This window comes from Hemitrygon akajei, chromosome 1, assembly GCF_048418815.1.
Source record: "Hemitrygon akajei chromosome 1, sHemAka1.3, whole genome shotgun sequence".
In the NCBI taxonomy this organism is placed as follows: domain Eukaryota; kingdom Metazoa; phylum Chordata; class Chondrichthyes; order Myliobatiformes; family Dasyatidae; genus Hemitrygon; species Hemitrygon akajei.
The window spans coordinates 36,438,487-36,454,107 of NC_133124.1; the positions used below are offsets into that span (position 1 = coordinate 36,438,487).

Sequence of the window (15,621 nt, forward strand, 5' to 3'; positions counted from 1 at the left end):
CCCCTCTCATCCATGTACCTGTCAAAGGTTTTCTTAAATGTTAAAAGTGAGCCTGCATTCACCGCTACAACTGGCAGCTCATTCCACACTCCCACTACTCTCTGTGTGAAGAAGCTCCCCCAAATGTTCCCTTTAAACTTTTCCCTTTTCACCCTTAACCCATGTCCTCTGGTTTTTTTCTTCCCTAGCCTCAGTGGAAAAACCCTGCTTGCATTCACTCTACCTATACCCATCATAATTCTATACACCTCTATCAAATCTCCCCTCATTCTTCTACGCTCCAGAGAATAAAGTCCTAACCTTTTCACAAAATGCTGGTGGAACACAGCAGGCCAGGCAGCATCTATAAGGAGAAGCACTGTCGACGTTTCGGGCCGAGCCGAGAAGGGTCTCGGCCCGAAACATTGACAGTGATTCTCCTTATAGATGCTGCCTGGCCTGCTGTGTTCCACCAGCATTTTGTGTGTGTTGTTTGAATTTCCAGTATCTGCAGATTTCTTCGTGTTTGCTCCTAACCTTTTCAACCTTTCTCTGTAACTCAGTTTCTCAAGTCCTGGCAACATCCTTGTTAACTTCCTCTGCACTCTTTCAACTTTATTAATATCCTTCCTGTATTCAGGTGACCAAAACTGCACACAATACTCCAAAATTTGGCCTCACCATAACATTCCAACTCTTATACTCAGTGCTTTGATTTATAAAGGCCAATGTGCCAAAAGCTCTCTCGACGATCCTATCTATCTGTGACGCCACTTTTAGGGAATTATGTATCTGTATGTCCAGATCCCTCTGTTCTACTGCACTCCTCAGTGTCCTACCATTTACCTTGTATGTTCTACCTTGGTTTGTCCTTATGGTCTAAACAAATTATAGTTTGGTTGTACTGCTGTTCAGTTGAATATAATTGCAGAAAATAAGTGCAGAGGGCACGCATTACAATATTATGTGATTGAGGATGAATTGCAAGCCCACTGATCATGAAAATGTTGCCCATTTATATTTTCCCAGGATATAAGGAATCATTGAGGTATTTTATTATCAGTACCAAAACATTCATAAATCTATCAACCATCTGCTTGCAAATATGTTCACGTTCTCTTTCCCAGTCTTTAGACATTCGATGTTGGTTTTAAAAGATCATTTGTCTTGCTGTACAATCCTCAAAATGGAAAACCTGCCTCTTTTGCATTCTAGGATCTTTACAGGATCAACAAGATTGGATGGAAATGCTATTGGTATGTTATTATTGAGTATTTCTCATAATATTGAATTATTTTTTTACTAGCACATTAAATAAGTTATTTATTTAATATTTTCAGTTGATTTTGTGCGCTGGCTTTGTGCTGTGTCCATGGATGAGTTAGCCTCACCAACACATCCAAGAATGTTCAGCCTTCAGAAGATAGTTGAAATATCATATTACAACATGGGTCGAATCAGACTGCAGTGGTCCAGAATTTGGGAGGTTATAGGAGACCATTTTAATAAGGTAAGGAAAGAAATTGAAAATACACTTGAATTTCATTTTAAGTGCACTTATTTACATGTATAAGTAGAACAGCAGACACATAAAATGCTCGAGGAATTCAACAAATCAGGCAGTATCTATGGAGGGAAATAAATAGTCAACATTTTGGGCCACGATCCATCATCAGGTTTGGAAATGAAAGGAGCCAAAGCCAGAATAAGTTGGTGGGGAAGGGAAGGACTACAAGCTGGCAAATGATAGCTAGACCGGGTGAGGAGGGAGGGTAGCTGAGTGGGGGAGGGGCATGAAGGAAGAATCTGAAAGGGGATAGATGGAAGAGGTAAAGGACTGAAGAAGAAGGAATCTAATGGATGAAAGTGAAAGTGAATAGGAACCTGAGGGAGGTGATGGAATCGTGAGGAGAGGAAAAGGGGTGCGAGGAGGAGGGAGGGGGAAAACTAACTAGAACATAGGGACATTCATGCTCGTGCCATCAGGTGGGAAGCTACGCAGACAGAATATGAGGTGTTGCTCGCAATCTGAGTTCCTCTTCATCATGGCTGTAGAGAAAGGCATGGAGGGACATGTCAGAATGTGAATAGGAAGTCAAAATGAAATGGGTAGTCACTGGGAGATCCTGTTTTTAGTGGTAGACAGACCAAAGATGATTGACAAAGCAGTCCACCAATGGGTTTTTTTTGCAAATGAATATTTTTGTTTTTTACTTTTCATGCTTTAATAATTTGGTAATGTTGATCATTCACACCCATTACTATTGTACCAATTTGCATATTATGAATGGTTGTGATAATTTTAAATACATTTTGTTCGATCAGAATCTTGTTCCTAAAGGGACTGGTTATGTATCTGATGTAATTGTGCCTGATGCTTAAATATGCTGGCAATACACACAAAATGCTGGTGGAACAGAGCAGGCCAGGCAGCATCTATAGGAAGAAGTACTGTCGACGTATCGGGCTGAGACCCTTCATCCTGACGAAGAGTCTCGGCCTGAAACATCAACAGCGCTTCTTCCTATAGATGCTGCCTGGCCTGCTGTGTTCTACCAGCATTTTGTGTGTGTTGCTTGAATTTCCAGCATCTGCAGATTTCCTCATGTTTGCATGCTTAAATATACTGTTTACTTTTAAATGAAGTTTTTCTTAACTATGTTTTAATCAGTGTTTTTTTTGTATAGGATTCCTTGGTCTTTCAATAGTGCTCTATACATTTCTTAATTTTGCTTTTGGTCACTCAAGTTTGAGTTTATTTTAACTATTGTCTATTTTGCAACTCTTCTATGCTTCTGTTCTCTTCTTCTGTTTCCTTAATGCCTGCTGCTCTCAGTGGCAAAGATTTAAAAAAATATTTTGCTTCAAATATTATGTCATTAAATAAAAATAAAGTCTGTTTTCTGCATTGGGAAATGTTAGAACTACAGTAGGAACACAAACCAATATGTCCCACAATATCTCCAGATCTACCTTGGCATCATTCAAGCCAGTAAACAGCTGCTGCTTTGTTCCCCCCCCCCCCAGTGCTTCCTAATTTATACTCCTTGAATGTTAATGATGTATATGAGGTTCATACCATACCATTTCTAATACAACCTCATCCAATCTTTATTTAGTGGTAATTTTTTTAAAAACAAAAATAATTTTTTAAACCTGACATAAAATGCTTTATTTTTGTTTTTAATTAATTACCACCTTATGGGCTGTTCCTTTGCCTGCTTCCATCTTGCTTTGCTCTGGCCAATAGAGTTCTATTTCCATCTTGTTTTAATGTGTTATTTTGTTTTCTATTTGCCCCAAACCCTCACCTTCTGTGTTACTTCCCCCATCTGGTGATGTTCTTTGTTTAATTTCAACTTTTTAACTTGATTTACTCTTATCTGTAGTTGTATTTTATCATCTCACATGTAATAGTCTTGTGAATTTACTTCATTCTACATTGTTTAACTGCAACAACTCTAGATACAGTATGTCTTACAGTATCATGCAAAAGGCACATATATGACTACAGTACTGTAGTAATTTTATGTGTTGCCCTGTACTGCTGCAAAAACAAAGAATACATTTCATGACACGTGAGTAATGCTAAACCTAATTCTGATATGGGTTTCTATTGTGAACTGAGTGTGGGAAGGGGGCAAGGAGAGGAGAATCATGGTGGGAAAAGGAGAGGGGAGAGAGCACGAAGCACCAGAGAAACATTCTGAAATAATCAGTAAACCAATTGTTTGGAATCAAATTACCTTGCCTGGTGTCTCAGCGCTAGGTGTGTGTGTACTCGCACCAATCACAGCCCCTGGCACTCCTTTGCCACCTGTCTCACACCCATCCCGCAGCACTCCACCCTCACCATTCTCAACATTCTTTGCTCCAGCCAGATTTACAAACTTGCTCTCTGCTCCATGTTGACAAATACAGTACTGTGCAAAAGTCTTCGGCACCCTAGTTGTAAAATGTATATGTGCCTAAGATTTTTGTACAGTACTGTAAATCTACTTGTACTTCCCAGCAAAACTTCTCTCAAAACAGGACCAATTCATTCTCCTGAAATGTCAGTTAATCTTAATATCTGTGTTACAGGAATTTGTAATTAAAACTGAATTAGTCATTGTGCATATTTTGCACTTCATTTATAATTGTTAAGTTCAAGGAATAAAACGAAATTTCAATAAATTAAGATTTTAGAATATTCTTCAATGGTATTAATTTCATCAATTTAACTACTCTCATTTATTACCAGGTTGGCTGCAATCCCAATGAAGATGTTGCCATTTTTGCTGTAGATTCTCTGAGGCAATTATCAATGAAATTCCTGGAGAAAGGTGAACTTGCTAATTTCAGGTTTCAGAAAGATTTCTTAAGACCTTTTGAGCACATAATGAAAAAGAACAGGCAAGTTAAAACTTGTTTATTTCTTCTGGTCAAATTTCAAAGTTCTGTTGAAGCTGTTGTAGTTATCACTTTTTAAAACAATGATATGAATTTAAGTACTGGATGCAGTATTAGATGATTGGTAAAAATATTTAGTAAAAATGTTTTAATAAAAGACAAAACAAATTGATGACAGCAGTGGTTGTCTTAAAATTTTGCATAAAGTAGATTTGTGTTTTTCCATCTAGTTATTTTGCAAATGATTTTGGGATATCAAGAGTCAGGCAGAAAGTCAAGATGTCAAAATTAGCTTGTATAATTTAGCTGGTCAGGTTGGATTATCTTTCCTATCTTTAACCTTATACAGTACATTTTTAAAGCATGTGCACTAACAATAGCAGTTGTTTGCTTTCCAGTCACATTTGTTAACTGTTTTGATTACATTTTGTTTTACAAATTTGTATTTTTTCTTTAAGATCTCCAACAATCAGAGATATGGTAGTCCGTTGCATTGCACAAATGGTTAATTCTCAGGCCGGTAATATTCGTTCTGGATGGAAGAATATTTTCTCTGTGTTTCACCTAGCAGCCTCAGATCAAGATGAGAGTATAGTTGAGCTAGCATTCCAAACTACAGGACACATTGTCAGTGAGTACTTTTTTCCTGTGTAATTAAACTGATCAACGTTAGCCTGAAAAAAAAACCTAGAGATTTATAAAATATTCAATGATGTGAATAAAATATTTTTAATAAATAAGGTTTTATTAAATTTTTGGTCCACTTAGTTCAAACTTTAAATTTGAGCCTTCAGCAGGGTGCAATGTGAAAGGCTGTATGGAAGGTTAGCTGATTGGAATCCAGGAAGAGCTAGTTCGGTGCATTCAAAATTGGCTCAGAGGTAGGAAGTGGAGGGCGGTAGCTTAAGGTTATTTCTCGGAATGGAGGTTAATGACTGCTGGTGTTGCGGTCCTTGCTATCTGTTATTTATATAAATGATATGAATGTGATTACAGAAGGATTGATCAGTAAGTTTGTGGATGAGATGAAACTGAGATGTTGTTGATAATAAATAAGTTTATCATAGATTACAGGGGGATCTCATCAGTTAGGGAAGTGGGCCAATGAGTGGCAAATGAAGTTCAATACAAATAACTGGTGCATTTTGAAATGTCAAACCAACATATGACTTTAGAATGAATTGTAGGGCACTAGGGAACGTAATGAAACGGGGACTCGGGAGTACAAGTGAATAGCTTTGTTGAAAGCGGTGTCACGGATAGAATGGTGAGAAAGGCAATTAGCATGCTGGCTTTTCAGTCAGGGCATTAAGTATAGGAGTTGGTATATTAAATTGCAGTTGTATAAGCAATTGGTGAGACCACACTTGGAATACTGTGTATAGTTTTGGTCAGCCAGTTACAGGAAAGAGGTGGTTAAACTGGAAGGAGTGCAGAAAAGATTTACGAGGATAGTGCCAGGACTAGAGGGCCTGAGTTAGAGGGCCAGATTGGCCAAGTTGGGGCTTTATCCTTTTAGAACATAGGAGAATGAGGTGTGCCCTAATAGGGGTGAAATCATGAAGGGTGGATGGTAGCAGTCTTTTCCCCAGAGTAGGGAAGTCCAATACTCGGGGGCAAAGATTTAGGATAAGAGGGGAATTATTTAAAAAGGGCTTGGTTGCAACTTTTTCCCACACAGAGGGTGATGAATATATGGAATAAGCTTGTGAAGTGGTTGAAGTGGATACAATGTATGGAAGTGGTTGAGAAAGGTGCAATAAGTGCTTGGATAGGTACATGCATGAGATGGTCTTAGAGTGATATGGGAATGCAGGAAATTGGGATGAGATAGGAAAGCATCATAATTAGCATGGATTCAATGGGCCAAAAGGCATGCATCAGGTTTGTATTGCTCTATGACTGTAAATTTTAAACTACACGTAAAAATGGGGCATTGTTGCTGGCAAGTTAACTGTTCCTGCTTCATAGTTCTGTCCACTCAATAATCCATTTTCCTATCATAACTATGGAAAATTTGATACCATGGAAAGTTAATTTTGTCATGAACAATATCAGTTCTTTCAGAGGATTTAGTACCTATAGTCCATCTTAATAGTTTAATATTTTCCTAAAACATAAACAATTTTAGCATGACTGATATTCGTAACACTGCTGCCACCTGTCATAGTTTCAGAGTTTAGGCTTTAAAGTTGTGGCATTACATTTGAAAGAGGTGATACAGATATTACTATCAAGAAAATTTGTCTGCAAAGATAAAGTTCATTTATTATATTTAAAGCATTTGTACTGTTCACAAGCTATTCATGTAACATGACATTAAATAATTGCTGTTCAATGAAGGCATTATTATTCATTGCAAATGTGTCCTAATAGCATATTCTTATAATTGACATTGGCATATAGGCATGTTTTTTGAATGAAGATTCCTATTTGGATACAAAGCTTGTTATGTTTATGTATAAGGCAAGTCTGGCCAAAGTTCTCTGGCAACAGCTGGCTGCCAGTGCTTTCCAATGACTTTGGAATAAATGACAAATTTGTCTGTAATGGTCTATATAGCTGTAATGTAGTTAAGAGTCAGCTGAATCCCTTTTAGGATGTAGATCTATAGAGCCTTTAGCAGTGTAACAGGATTATCTGAATTAGATCCCCAGTTTTCCTGGAATTGTCAAAATTATGAAAGCAAAATGTTTCTGAAAGTTTAAATTATTTAAGAACTATTCCATATGTTTTAAACTTTAATATGGAAGTAAACACTTCTCAAATTTAAAACTTAAAATATTTACTCCACATTATTTAACAAAGTATCTTTTGAGTTTTCTGTAATTATTCTCATCCATTAAAATTGGATCTGGCACAGAATGTTGCAATGAATTCCCACTATGTGATAGAGAGTAATTTTTGAAGAATGAAGAATAAAAGAAATGACCAAATTCATGCCTTTGTGTGCATCAAAGTTCTAAAGTTCCTGATAGTTAGTTAGAAAAATGTTATGCTATTTGGGAAAATTACATTTCTTCACAAATTCCAGGTCCTCAGAATTGCTGAGGTATAATTATAAAGCTCTCCATTAACTCTGTCTTCACTTCTCACTGTTTTGAAAAAGCAGCCAGCATAATCAGAGACCCCTCCCACCTTGGACATACACTTTTCTTCCCTATTCCCTCGGGCAGAAGATATAAGAGCTCGAAAACTTGCTGTTGCAAGACTCTTGAACAGGCCTCTTGTGTGATAAAGATGTGTTCTTGATCCTATAGACTATCATGCTATGGCCCTTGCTCTTTACTTGCACTGCATTTTCCCTATAACTGTAACACTGTGTTATTGCTTCTCCCAGGAACTACCTCAAAGTACTTACATTTTGAAATGATTTGCATGGATAGCTTTCACCGAATCTCAGAGTATATGATAATAATAAACCAATACCAATCATAACTATGCCAATACTTATTTATTATCCAATACTGCTATGTTTTCTTGCCATAAAATCCCAACTTTGCTCCGATGCATCTGCATGTAACATGTAAAATATACAGGGAAGAATAAATAAAATTTAATCTGGTATTCCATCTTCACATCCCACGTTACATCTCAGACCTACGTTTAGTCCTAATTCTTCTACGTGTATTAAGATGGATTTTGTCCATTAAAATGCTTTGAACTCTAAGCTTTTAATATTTTGTGAGGCATGGGTTGCAGCAGTCTGTATTGAAGTGAGAAACTTTATTAGTTACATAACAAATATTTGTTAAATAAAATCTTGAACTGGGCTTTAAAAATGTGATGGCTAAAAAAACGTAACTTCTATTGAAGGATCTAATTGACATAGTGAAGTGGAATTATTTTTACTCTAATTGTTGCACAAGTAATTGAGGCTTTTAATTTCATTGTTCAATTTGATTAAAAAGTAAAATTAAAGTCAATGTGAAAGTAAAGCAAAAAAGAAAACTACAGATAATATAGGATTAGAAAATCTTTCTCAGTTCAATTCTTAACCCAGTTTTAAGTTGAAGTTGATTGTTTTAATATGTTAGAACATTTAAGCATTTGAATGAAGGAGATCAATTATTAATCTGAAAATACCAACAAAGAACTTTTAAGAGCAGCAAAGTAAAATTCACCATTTTGAAATTATTTTCACAGTGAATGTATTTGCAAAGCACTTTCCAGCAACAATAGATTCCTTTCAAGATGCAGTGAAATGTTTGTCAGAGTTTGCCTGCAATGCTGCTTTTCCAGATACGAGCATGGAAGCAATTCGTCTCATTCGTCACTGTGCAAAATATGTGTCTGAGAGACCACAGGTGAGTATTTGGTCACAGCAAATTTGGTAGTACTCCATATTATTATAGATGTTAAAGTAATAGAAACATAGAAAATCTACAGCACAATGCAGGCCCTTCGGCCCACAACGCAGTGCCGAACACATACTTACTTTAGAAATTACCTAGGGTTACCCATAGCTCTCTATTTTTCTGATCTTCCTTGGGACTCTGAAATGGAATGTGTGACTTTTAGATAAATGTTTGATATTGAACAAGGTGAACAGTCACCGCAATTGGCTTGTTCCTGTTCTTAGATGTTCTCAAACAAGGAGAGATGGGACTACTATGATGAAAGGATGAAAAAAAATGTATTCTGCAGCTTCAGGATCACTATTTGCAGAATAAATTTAAATTATTCCTAATCAAATATATTTACAGGCATTCAGAGAATACACAAGTGATGATATGAATGTTGCTGCTGAAGACAGAGTATGGGTGAGAGGATGGTTTCCAATTCTGTTCGAGTTATCATGCATAATTAACAGATGCAAATTAGATGTAAGAACTAGGTAAGAATTCTATTTCTCTGTGTAATTAAAATAGTATTTCAGACAGGAGTAGTTTTTCTATATTCCTTACTATTTGAAGGATCACTGGGCACCACTTTTATCCTTAAAGTTTGTATGTTGGCAATAGATTTACTTTAGAAACACCAAGAAACATCATTATTTTCTATATTTTTTTCTGTTTGCTGCTTCATGACTTCTTAACCACATACAAGAAAAAGCTTGTGAACCCTTTGCAGTTACCTGGTTTTCTGCATTAATTACTTATAAAATGTGGTCTGATCTTCATCTAAGTCACAATAATATACAAACACAATCTGCCTAAACTAAAACGCCCAAACAATTGTATTCTTCTCATCAATACTGAGTACACCATTTAAACAATCACAGTCTAGGTCCTAAAAATTATGTGAACCTCTGGGATAATGTTTTCCACGAAAGCTACAGTGCCTATAAAAAGCACTCTCCCTCTTGTAAGTTTTCATGTTTTATTGTTTTAACATATTGAATCACAGTGGATTTAATTTGGCTTTTTCTGGCACTGATAAACAGTCTTTTTCATGTCAAAGTGAAAACAGATCAAATTACTGTGTCACAGTAGCATTACAAGTGCACAGATATACAGTTATTAGAAGAGAAGTAAGAAAGAATAAAAATAAGTTACCTCAAACAGTCTAACCGGGGATGGGGTGGGGTCATCACTTTCTCAGCTATAGGTTGACATATCTGAGGGTAAGAACGGCCACTTAAAGTGCTCTTTGGAGCAGCGCAGTTGTCTTAGTCTGTAACTAAATGTGATCTTCTGTTCAGCTAAGGTGGCATGCAGAGGGTGAGAAACATCATCCAGAATTGCCAGGATTTTCTGTAGAGTCCTTTGTTTTACTACAGCCCCCAGTGTTACTCCTGTAACAGAGCCAGCCTTTCTAAGTAGTTTATTGAGCCTGTTGGCATCACCCGTATTGATGCCATTGCCCCAGCACACCACCACGCAGATGGTTGTACTGGCAATAACAGACTGGTAGAAAATGTGAAGGAGAGGCCTGCATTCTCCAAAGGACCTCAGTCTCCTCAGGGAGTAGAGGCGACTCTCTCCCTTGTACACAGCCTATGTGATGGTGCTCCAGTCACCCTCAGGTACTTGTAGGTTGTCACCACATCCACGTCCTCACCATCTGTAGTAACAGGGAACAGTGCAGGATTAGTTCCCCCTAAAGTCCTTCGCCATCTCCATTGTCTTACTGATGTTGAGCTGCACATGATTCAGCTTGCACCATTTGACAAAGTCCTCCACCAGTGCCCTGTATTCATCCTCCCATTCCCTTTATACACCCAACTATTGCTGATTCATCAGAGAATTTCTGCAGATGACATGACTTAGTGTTGTGTCTGAAATCCAAGGTATACAGAGTGAACAGGAAGGGAGACAATACAGTCCCCTGTGGGATCCCAGTGCTGCTTATAGCCATGTTTGATGCACAGCTCTGAAGCCACACAAACTGGTCTGCAAGAAAATTTATGTTTCGAAAAGTCAGAGACCAGAATTGAACCCAATTGAGATGCTGTGGCATGACCGGAAGAGGGCTGTTAATGTAAGGTATCCCAAAAATATTGATGAGCTGAAACTTTATGGAGGAATGGTGTAAAATTCCTCGTCTCCATTGTGCAAGTCTGATCAATAGCTATAGGAAATGTTTGGTGGAGTCAGTGCTGCTAAATGAGGTTGTACCAGTTATTAAATACAAGGGTTCACATACTTTCCAGCTTGGACTGTGAATGATTAAACAATGTGTTCAATAAAGATATGATAAGTGCAATTCTTTGGGTGTTATTGGTTTAGGCAGATTGTGCTTGTCTATTATTGTGATTTAAATGAAGATCAGACTACATTTTATGAGTAATTAATGCAGAAACCATACAATTTCAGGGGGTTCGCAAACTTTTTCTTGTAACTGTATATTTCATAAGCTTGTATTACTGTAATTGGTTTACAGTTATAGTAAGCTGTAAGCTTAAGCTATTCAAAGTATTAACTGTTTTAATTCTTCATTTGATGTAGAATTATCTATTCTACTGATTTGTACTAAAAACTATGTTTTATTTCAAAAGGCATAAATACAATCAGCAAAGTCTTGATGACCTGTCAAAATTACTTTTCTATGTCCTTGGATATTGTTATCAGAATATTTTTTATAGTTTACAGAAACTTTACCTGTCTGCAGCTGTCATGGAAGCTGCTTTGATATTGGAATAAATGGTTTATACATGCTCCTATTGTCAATTTTGTGTAGCCTACCCAATTTTCAATGACAAGTATCCATACAGAATTGTTTTAAGTAAATGGGCTTTCAAAACTGTTTTCATTGTTGCTCTCACCCACTGACATTAGTATGCACCCACTGGCCACTTTATTAGATACACATGTACACCGCCTCATTAATGCAAATATCTAATGTGCCAATCCTGTGGCAGCAACTCAGTGCATAAAAACATGCAGACATGGTGAGGAGGTTCAGTTGTTGTTCAGACCAAACATCAGAATGGCAAAGAAATGTGATCAGAATGACTTTGACCGTGGAATGATCGTTGCTGCCAGGCAGGATGATTGAGTATCTCAGAAACTGCTGATCTTGAATTTTCATGCACAACAGTCGCAGGAGTTTACAGACAATGGTGTGGAAAAAGAAAAAATATCCAGTGAGCAGCAGTTCTGTGGGCAAGAATGCCTTGTTAATGAGGGAGGTCAGAGGAGAACTGCCAGACAGGCTCAAACTGACAGGAAGGCAACAGTAATTCAGTTAAGCATGTGTTACAACAGTGGTGTACAGAAGAATATTTTTGAATGCACAACATGTCGAATTTTGAAGTAGATGAGCTACAGCAACAGAAGACCACAAACAGGCACTCACTGGCCACTTTATTAGGTATAGGAAGTATCTAATTAAGTGGCTACTGAGTGTAAAGGTCCCTTTTGTATTTATAGCACCTGAAGTTATTTCAATATTGCTTTATGATATAAATCTTGTGATGTACAAGGTTTGCCAATAAATAATAATGGCTTCACATTTACATTTGTGTTCAAATGAGTCAGATATTTATAATAAACACATTTAGTTTAGATTAGGATAATATTAGCAGATAGACATCTCCATATACTGTTATATTTATGCCACATAAGTGCTGGCTAAAGGCCATCTCTAGTGCAACAGAGCCTAATTTCTTGTTGTTTTGTGACACTACCATCTTTGAATTTCTTAACCATTAACCTCCTCTGGAATTATTTTTGATTGGAAGCTCAAAAGCCTTTACACCATTTGCAAGGCATAAGTCCACAGCATTATGAAATTGCCTGGATATATGAAACTCCAGCAGCACTTGAGATACTCAGTACTGTCCAGTATAAAGCAACCTGCTTGATTGGTCCCTTATTCACCATTCTCTGAACATTCAGTTCCTTCACCATTATCTCAGTGAAGTAGTCATTCTAATTCAATTGTACAATATGCAAGTAAATGTGTCATTTAGCAATGCACATGATCATCATCACTTAACCCTTTATTTTAATCCTGATATAGGGGATTAACTGTGATGTTTGAAATAATGAAAACTTACGGTCATACTTTTGAGAAACATTGGTGGCAAGATCTGTTTAGGATTGTTTTCAGGATCTTTGACAACATGAAACTTCCAGAACAACAGACTGAGGTATGTAGATAGTTACTTTTCAAGTGCAGTCAGTTTTATTCATAAGTATGAATCACTGTTTACAGCACAGTATGAAGCTACTTAGCACAGACAATCTAAATAAAAAAAGAAATACTGCTCAGAGAGAGATCAAAAGAGTCTTTAGCTCTTTTGTTTTATTTCTCAGTGAAGTACCACCTGGATATTTATCGTTCATATTTGGGGATGATCAAATGCTTAAAAATTAAGCTCCCTTGAACTATTAACACCTTGAAATAACAATTCTCTAGAACGTCTGTGGCTTTTTCCCTGTACTAACAATTTTTGGTCTTGGTTTATTTTGTTGTTAGCATAATTTGCTGTTCTTTTAGGCTATTCCAGTGACATTGGGATATTACCCTTCACTTGATGGTGCAGCAAACTCTGGTCACTCCCAGCCCTTTTTCCTAATAGAATTTCTGTTTGATGTGCAATGGAACACATTTACATATATTTGCTATAGCTTCTCAAAACAAAGTTTAAATTCTTTATGTTTAATTGGCTTGGAAATCTTCAAGATATTCACTGTCTTTTGCCCATGGTTTATAATAAGCTGAAATTGTCATATTCCTCATTGTATGACCATGATATTAGATGTGGGATGGCAAGACTTATTAAGTTTTTGTGGTATTGATGCAAGCGTGTTTTATTTTTCAGAAAGCTGAATGGATGACCACCACTTGTAACCATGCACTTTATGCTATCTGTGATGTATTTACTCAGTACTTTGAAGTACTGAATGATGTCCTATTGGATGATATTTTTGCACAGTTGTACTGGTGTGTGCAGCAAGGTAAAACAAACAAATACAGGTATTCACAAGTATGCAAGTAGGTCAGTAGCTGCTGTCTTATTTAAACAAAAATAAACTTTGATATGCAATATATGTAACTTCAAGATTTTGAAATTTCATTATGCATATTGTGTAAGAAAGCTATCAATTTGGTTTACTGTAACTATACATGGGTATTTTATCAATTTCAGAATGGAATAATAAAGGAAATGTGTTGTACATTTATACTTAATATATTGGATTGCAGTTACATGGCCAAAATAGTAACAGGCATGTTGTCATGTTCCACGAGAGCATGGCTGAGAGAAGGGCAGGCTGGCAGCTTAATGTTCCAAGATACAGATGCTACAGGTGTGGAGCTAGGGAAGAAATTGCAGAGGCCTTTCCCTGATTGAGGCAGGTACAATAACAACATTCAAATATGTACCTGGATAGGGGGTGTTTAAAGATATATGGGCCATACCTTGCTTTGTGGGCTTTGTGATTGACATGGTCGAGTTTGACTGAGTGGCCAGTTCCTGTGCTGTACAACTCTGACACAAAGATGAGATTTCCAGGAATGTTAACTTTCTATAAGTTTAGCATTAACTTGCTATCTTGCAGCATTTCACTAACAGCTATTTTTATATGATGCAGATATTCATTATAGCATATGTATTGTCATAAAATTAAGTGTTATGAGCTACTTAATCATCTTTTAAATCAGTCTTGATTATATAGCATGTGGTATCAAATCCAAATAGTGAATGTCAGTTTGCTACAAAGAGTCCTGTGCAAATTAACTTTCATTTGCTTTATATCCTGTTTTCCAAGATAAATTGCACTTGCATGCAGATACACATGTGCAACAGATTTAAGTGGAAAGTAAATTGACAATGCGGCTGCAAACTTGATCTGTGTTCTGACAATAAAGATCAACACAAAAGCTCTCCTTTCTAAAAATGAAGTGCAAAAACTGAACGACTGTTAGTCTTCCAGTTATTTCAGTCTAGTCCAAGCTTGACATTGTTGTTATGTCTTTGTCCTTTCTAGGGAACTCGTTGTTTGTAAAAGCTATACATTAATTCTTGAAAATTACACTTGCAGTATAAAATCAATACTGTAAATTTAGAACAAGTACCTGATCCCACTCCAAATTGAAACAAAATTGAACTTCTTGGCAAATTGTGCTGTGCTTTCTTTGAGAGAAAGTAAAACTCCCCTCATGCTGTGGTGCAAATACAGCCAAACAAAAATAATTTAAAAAGTTAATATTTATGATGAATTTGATAATGTCTTGATTTTCTCAGATAACGAACAACTCGCACGGTCTGGAACTAATTGTCTGGAAAATGTTGTCATTCTGAATGGAGAAAAATTTTTACCAGAAACATGGGACAAAACTTGCAGTTGCATGTTGGACATCTTCAAGACCACTATTCCTCATGCGTAAGAAACCTCTTTAATGGAAGACGTACTTGTAACTTTCCTAATACTATTGTTGTAATGGGATTTTCTTGATCCTTTTTTTTTTGTTAAACTAAAATCTAATGTATTTCCACCATTCAGCCATTCCAGTACATTATAAACTTCCAGCATTATATTTGTTAAAGAAAATGTACTGATGTGGTCCTTGTACAATTAAACTGTCAAATGTTTGATTTTGCATTATTTTGTGTATGTATTTGTTTTATTCCCCTTTCCTTAATGCATATACTTGTTGGCAGAGTTTCCCTGGACACAAGTGTCCATTATTGAAGTAGCTGTTATCCTTGATGGGATAATGGCAGATTATGCAGGTAAAGCAAGTAATTAGGAAAGCTAATAGAATATTTTTATTTATTTTAAGAGAATTGAATACAAATGTAGGAAAGTACGTAGAGTATTAATGAAACCATATCTTGGAGTATTGTGTAATTTTGGT

General features: G+C 36.5%; 1 protein-coding gene across 5 annotated transcripts in view; it reads left to right on the forward strand.

Annotated features, from left to right (window-relative positions):
- Positions 1-15,621, forward strand: part of arfgef1 (ADP-ribosylation factor guanine nucleotide-exchange factor 1 (brefeldin A-inhibited)) — a 192,857-nt gene that overhangs the window by 151,855 nt on the left and 25,381 nt on the right. For all 5 annotated transcript variants that reach the window (XM_073041032.1, XM_073041023.1, XM_073041041.1 and 2 more), the window contains 9 exons: positions 1,195-1,235; positions 1,320-1,489; positions 4,223-4,374; positions 4,830-5,002; positions 8,518-8,678; positions 9,078-9,208; positions 12,778-12,907; positions 13,583-13,718; positions 15,008-15,146. In XM_073041032.1, the coding sequence (XP_072897133.1) occupies positions 1,195-1,235; positions 1,320-1,489; positions 4,223-4,374; positions 4,830-5,002; positions 8,518-8,678; positions 9,078-9,208; positions 12,778-12,907; positions 13,583-13,718; positions 15,008-15,146 (1,233 nt within the window). The remainder of the gene's footprint in view (positions 1-1,194; positions 1,236-1,319; positions 1,490-4,222; positions 4,375-4,829; positions 5,003-8,517; positions 8,679-9,077; positions 9,209-12,777; positions 12,908-13,582; positions 13,719-15,007; positions 15,147-15,621) is intronic.